Below are 6,762 nucleotides of genomic sequence, written 5' to 3'. Positions count from 1 at the left end.
TGTAACTAATTAACCTACTAACCTGTACATCTTTGGAATGTGGGAGGAAGCCAGAGAACCCTGAGGAAACCTATGTAGTGATGGGTCGAAGTAAAACTCCTCACAGACAGTGGTGGGAAACAAACCCATGTCACTGGCACTATAAAAGCATTATGATTTAATAATAAGTTGCTTTATGATTTGAATAGTGTTTGCATTACTGTGATACTCATTCAACCCCACTTCTTGCTAATTGATCAAAATAGAGATCAAAAATAATTGATCAAAAATCCATTAGCATTGAATTAGGTTGTGGCTGGTTTGCACCCTTTTTGAAATTCCCACATCTTCTCAATTCTTATGTAGGAGGACACCTGTTTAACTCCTGCACCAATTAGAATTGCTTGCACCTCATTGCTCATTTAACAACAATAATCTCCATACACTAAAAACCCTTTTAGTTTTTTATTCAAAGCCTGTACTTTAAGTAATTATCCAACAAGGCTGTGGGAACTTACAGTTAATTGAAGTAAGTGCGCTTAGTAATGATATAATTGTTTACAAAATGGAAGAGTTCTGGTTGCGATCGGTTGTGGTTCTGCTTTGAATCAAATTGGAAATCTCAAGTGGAAGAGATAGTAATGAAGATAAATATCTTTAGAGTGTCATGGAAAGGATTATAAAAGGCTTTATCTCCACTGCATGTTGTACCCAAATAAACAAGCTGCTGTCAAAAAATTTTAAATAGTTCTTTGTATTTATTTTCAAGACAATGTATAAAATATAAACTGTATGAACAAACTAAATGCTTTTATACATTTTGGTTTATATGAAAAAGATATTAAAAAATGAAATTCATGTACAATAAGCCTCAGATTCAACATTCATTCTGTTTATTCTATACATAACTAATTGTGTCCTTGCAAATAATCGGTTTCCTACTTCTGCTTTTCATCAAAGCCATGAATTTATCAAAGTCCGTTGAGGCTTCATGTGTCTGGGGTAAGCTAGAGTGAGAACGATGGAGATAAGAGAGCTTCGGCATGTAATTAGCCAAACTTGTCGGACAAGAGAGTCTTTTTGATAGCATGTGCGCATGGCTGTTGTCTCTGCTGCTATGGTGCTTGGGATCCGTAGTCTTTGATCTGTCAGACCTGGAGATGTTGGCCAGTTTGCGCTTGACATTTCCAGAGATATTCAGGATGAATTCATGAGACCTCCCCAACCATCTGCTGGACTGCTCCTTACCCCTTGGTTCCATCATCTCATCCCCCTCCTCTGGTAGATCCATCCAATTTTCTACCAGATCAGCAAAGCAATTGTCCCCCAGTACTAGAGGCTGTCTGTTCCTACTCTGGGAGAGTAAATTCACGGTCCAGTCATTGGGATCTGCATAATCAAAAATCTTCCAACAGGCCTGTTCTGAATAGACATCAGAGGTTGACTTTGGTCTTATTTTCTTGTTTGGTCCAAGGCCGATCTTATTTCTCAAGATACCAACTGGGGGGATTCTGTTTTCTCTCAAGCATGGCGAACTCCCGACACGTGCAGCTTTGGTCAACGTGGGCCCAGAGGCCTCCGAGTAGCCCGAGTCGAACTCCAAGCTTCGCTCACTGGAGTGCGAGGCAAACACTGTAGAGCTGCCTTCCTCCTCGCTCCTGGGGGACGCCAGACAGCAGGCAGAGTCGTACGTGTCTGACTCGGAGATGTCAGAGGTGAAGCTATGGGAGGTCCTTCCCCTGGTGGGAGACAGGGGTCTCTGACGTTCTTCTTCTTCTTTCAGGCTCAGGCTGCTGATGTTGTGGATCTGCTTCAGGTCCTGCAGTGCCTGCATCATACACTGCATCTGATCTCGAAGGCATGCCCCCGCCTCCTTCATACTTATCTGAGGAAGGGAACAAAAAACCACAAAGGACCTGCTTATCATCAGCAAAATATAATATATATTATAATATTATTCTGGCTTCTTCCTACTTCCTCTCCAGTCCTGATGAAGGGTCTCACCCAAGACATCAACTGTTTATTCCTTTCCATAGATGCTGCCTGACTTACTGAGTTCCTCTAGCATTTTGTGTGGTACTCTGGATTTCCAGCATCTGCAGAATCTCATGTTTATACATATTTCAGTATTTTAACAGATTAGCTTTATTTTAAAAAATGATTAGATTTGTCACATGTACAATCGAAACATAGTGAATTATTAGTTTGTGGCAACAACCAACACATTCTGAGGATGTGTCGGGCAAATGTTGTCATGCTTCTGGTGCCAGCATATCATGGCCAGAACTAACAACCCTAACCCACATGTCTTTGTAATGTGGGTGGAAACAGGAGCACCCAGAGGAAGCCCACATTGTCATGGGGAGAATGTACAAACTCCATACAGACGGCAGTGGGAATTGAACCCCGATCGCTGATCTTATGCCCAGCATTTATCCTCCTTTCGTAATTGGACAAGAAGATGGTGGTGAGCTTCCTTCCACTAACGACCACTGAGTACTTCCAATGGTTAGTCTTGTCAACCATTGATTAGAAAGGTCCTAGGATTTAAACTCAGCAACAAGACAGCAATTCATTTCCACATCAGGGTGCTGTACGGCATGGCATGGAGCTAGCAAATGGTGATGTTCCCTCATACTTGCTGCTTCTGTCTTTCTTGGTAATGGGGGTTACAGGCTGGACAGAGTTGTTAAAGAAGGTTAGGCAAGTTCAAAGTCAATTTGAACTTTGTAATTGCCATTTCTCCCCCTCTGGTAAAGCATCGGGGGAGATTTGACAGAGGTATGCAAAATTATGAGGGTTATAGAGAGGGTAAATGCAGCAGCCTTTCTCCACTCAGCTTTGGTAAGACTACAACTGGAGGTCAAGGGTTAAGGGTAAAAAGTGAAATGTTTAAGGGGAATGTGAGGGGAAAACTTCTTGACTCAGAGTCATGATGGTGTGGAATAAGATGTCAGCGCAGGTGGTGGATACAATTTCAATTTTAACATTAAAAAAAAAGCTTGGATAGGTACATGGATGGGAGGGGTATGGAGGACAATGGGGTGTGTGCACATCAATGGGACCAGGCAGCTTAAATGGTTTGGCACAGACTAGATGGGCAAAAGGGCCTGTTTCTGAGTGATAGTATTCTATGACTCTAAAGCATTGAATGTACTAGTATAGGACTTTGTTTTGTCCCAAATGAAATCACTGATAAAGTCACCCTATGGCTGTCTGTAGGCCCATGTGTGTACATTTTCTTCAATAGTCGCACATAGATGGTTGTGTCCAGTCTATGATTGGATGAATTCACAACTCTGTACATCATGTGGACATGCACCCATTGGCACATTTGTATACCTTTCACATGTAGATAACAACTCTAGCTTATCCATGTGCATACAGCCTCAGACTGGAGGGATGTCATTTTAGAACAGAGGAGGAGAAATAGTTTTAGTAATAGGCTGGTGTATCTGTAGAATTCATTGCCACAGATGTACTTAGAGTGGAGGGGGATAGGTTCTTAAGTAGTCAGGGTGTCAAAGGTTACAAGAAAAAGGCAGGAGGATGTGGTTGAGAGGGAAGATAAATCATCCATAATGGAATGGCAGAACAGATTAGGCTAAGTAGCCTAATTCAGCTCCTATGCCTTATGGTGTCATGAGCTCCTTCCTATAACAGACTCAGAGTCATACAGCATGGGAATAGGCCCTTCATCCCAACTGGTCTATGCCCACCAAGATCCCAGCCAAGATAGTCCCATTTGTCTATGTTTGGCCTGTACCTCTAAATCTTTCCTCTGCATATACATATCCAACTGTTGCACTTTTGTTCTTCCACCTGCCTCAACCACTTCCTCTGGCAGCTACATTCCAAACACCAATGTCAAATAAGTTGTCCCTCAAGTTGCTACTGAAACTCTCTCTTATCTTAAACCTATTCCCTCTAGTTCTTGATTTTCCAAACCTGGAAAAAAGACGGTACAATCGCTCTGCCCACTGCCACTTATCATTTTTTGTTATTCAGAGAAAGTACAGTAACAGGCTGGTCTGGCCCAACAAGCCTGCACCGCCCAATTACTCCCATGTGACCAATTAACCTACTAACTCGTAAATCTTTGGAATGTGGGAGGGAACCCATGCAGTCACAGGGAGAACACATATACTCCTTACAGACAGTGATGGGAATTGAACCAGGGTCACTAACACTTTAATAGTGTTAAGATAATGGCAATTCTACTGTGTCACTCTAATACACCCCTATAAGATCACCCCTCAGTCTCCTACACTCCAAGAAATTATGTTCTAGCTCATCCAGCCTCTCCCTATAACTCAGTCACTCCCTATAACTCAGCCATTGGAGTAATGTAAATCTTTTCTGCACTCTTTCCAGTTTAATAAACAAAAGATGTTATTAAACTTGAGCAACACACACAAAATGCCAAAATCTATGCATCATCTCCTCCTCCTCCTCCTCCTCCTCCTTATTCTGGCTTCTGATGAAGAGTCTCAGTCCAAAACGTGGACTTTATTCCCCTGGAGAGGTTCCCAACATTTTTATGCCATGGACCCCCTACTATTAACAGTGGACCCTGAGTTGAGAACCCCTGTTCTCTACATATATGCTGCCTGACATACTGAGTTTCTCCAGCATTTTGTTACGAAACTTGAACAACATCTTTCCCCAGTAGGCTGACCGAAACTAAGCACAATACTCCAAGTGCGGTCTCACCAAGGATTTGTATAAAAGAATGACACAAGAAGAGACTGTTCAGCACCTTGGTCCGCATGAAGGAGTTGGGAGTTGGGAATTGGGCTGTTTGATTCTACGAATCGATGAATCTATGATCTCATGCATCTAGAAGACCGATTAAGAAAACTGATGTTGCATTTGTTTTATCCAACCAGTGAAGCGATATTCAGGTGTCATTCGTTGGATGGACTGGATGGAGACGTGACTAACTAGCCCCCTCTAGTGACTCTGTGGGTAACTTCACTATCAGCTGCGGTGAATGGGTCCCAAACTCCATTCTGACCCCAGAATACGAATTGGCAATGGGGCCGTTCTGAATGTCAAACCCCTCTCCTTCCACGCGAAAAACTCAGCCCCGTTCCACACCTCCCATCCGACATCCCAAGCTAGGAGAAACATTTCGGATCAATGTGGTGAGAAGGCGAAACATTTCCCTGCAACACCTCACCCAGATAAATTTAAGCCTGTTTTTCGTTCTCCCACCACTTTTGTCTCTAACGTGATAGGAACTTGAATAGAGAGTTAAATATCGAGGCGGAGAGCAATAACTTATCTCCTCGGGGAATCTGGGCGCACTTCAAGTAAATATCGCCCTCTGATGAGTAGGGATGAATAAAAGAGGCAGACCTTGAGACATTCCAGTTCTACTGCGCGGAAACTACGGGCAGGTATCAACATGCAAACGGCGCCAGCGAACACCTGGACACTCACCTGCCTGCTCGCTCCCCACTTCATAAAAGGAATCTATAAAGTCTACATTCTTTTCAGAATGGCGTTTGAAGTTCACATTCAAGCTGCTGAACTGAAGGGATTCCATCAAATGCCTTCGCCCCCCTACTCCCGACCCTTCCCTAAATGAAAACGGGTGATACCAGCCTTACTGAGATGTCATTCACACATTTGACTCCCCCCTCATTCACCAATACCTTCCTAACCCTCTAATGACCCCGCCCCGTGCACCCCGGGACCAGGTTCCCCTGAACGTCGCTAAACCTCAAACAGTAACAATTTTGGAAGCTCGTTGCGTTAATTTCAAGGCTCCTCGCTGCATTTGCTGCAAATAAAGGAATTCAGGTCTATCAAATGTATATCATTTTAAATAATTTACAAGCCTCTCTCTTTTAACATAATCACAGGTCTCCTCCCGCACTCTGAGTTTGAATTTTTGTACCGTCAATGAGGGATTAACGAAGAAGTAGATTAAACGCGAATCGTCTGAGAAATGTTCACGATTCCGGAACTCACCATTTCTTTCCGAAGATGGCAAATGAAATCATCAAGTTTGACGTCCTGCATCCCCGCGCCGTTCCCTCCGACAATCTCTGTCCTACATTGGCATTGTCGTACTTGTTTCACTCTTTTCTAACCCCACTGTTGCTTTTTTAAATTCAGACACGTTCGCTCAAATTTATGTGCCCAGAAACATACTCACGCCCCTCGGTAGGGGGCCGCCTCCATCTCCCATTGCTGCTTTGAAAACAGCCAATCGGGATATAGGTCCGTCCCACGGAGGGCGACGCCAGACCAATTCCCATCCTCTGTAACCTTAAACCGGAATAGATTACAGACTTTTAGAACGTGGAAAATTTGACACTCCGCTAAATGTCAATCCAGAGACCATCAAAACTCCTCGCACGTGCAAAACTGAGTCCTTTCATTTAATCGATGCACTGTTACAGATATGGTAATAAAACGCGTCTAAAGTTTACGGAGAGGCGTAAGAATAATACTGAATTTGCTCCTTTTGCGCGTCAAAATCTGGTACAGAGTTGATAGTGTGTGTGGGGGGAGCGCTGGACTTCTGATCATGCAGCGCCTTGTCAGTTTGAACGGGGTGAACGGAGTATACTGGTGAAGTTACAAGTGAAGCACTCCCTGGTTCTCGGAAAATAATCCCGGACTTGTTTGCAATCCCAGCAACACTTGTAATTCACTTGATGTAAAATGGATTGGAATTATCGATAAGGTCAGGTGAAAAAGAAGAGTGGGGGTCCATATTTACCATTGGCAGCAGCATTCGCAGCGGCCTATTCAATGCAATGTGGAAAA

At 43.4% G+C, this 6,762-nt stretch overlaps 1 protein-coding gene across 2 annotated transcripts; it reads right to left on the bottom strand.

Moving 5' to 3' along the window:
* Positions 1–723: 723 nt before the first annotated feature.
* LOC140211206 (PAK4-inhibitor inka2-like) lies at positions 724–6,159 on the bottom strand. Of its 2 annotated transcripts, none has more exons than XM_072280802.1 (2): positions 5,959–6,159; positions 724–1,895 (listed from the first exon to the last, which is right to left on the bottom strand). In XM_072280802.1, exons 1-2 carry the CDS (start codon positions 5,988–5,990, stop codon positions 878–880), a joined length of 1,050 nt encoding a protein of 349 aa, XP_072136903.1. In that variant the 5' UTR covers positions 5,991–6,159; the 3' UTR covers positions 724–877. The 2 variants fall into 2 exon arrangements, with proteins under 2 accessions (XP_072136903.1, XP_072136904.1); XM_072280803.1 differs by having other exon boundaries at positions 724–1,864; positions 5,959–6,156.
* Positions 6,160–6,762: the final 603 nt, after the last annotated feature.

Source organism: Mobula birostris, chromosome 16 (assembly GCF_030028105.1).
Source record: "Mobula birostris isolate sMobBir1 chromosome 16, sMobBir1.hap1, whole genome shotgun sequence".
Classification (NCBI taxonomy): Eukaryota; Metazoa; Chordata; class Chondrichthyes; order Myliobatiformes; family Myliobatidae; genus Mobula; species Mobula birostris.
The sequence above is the reverse complement of the archived record's forward strand: the minus strand, read 5'-3'. Positions and strand labels throughout refer to the sequence as shown.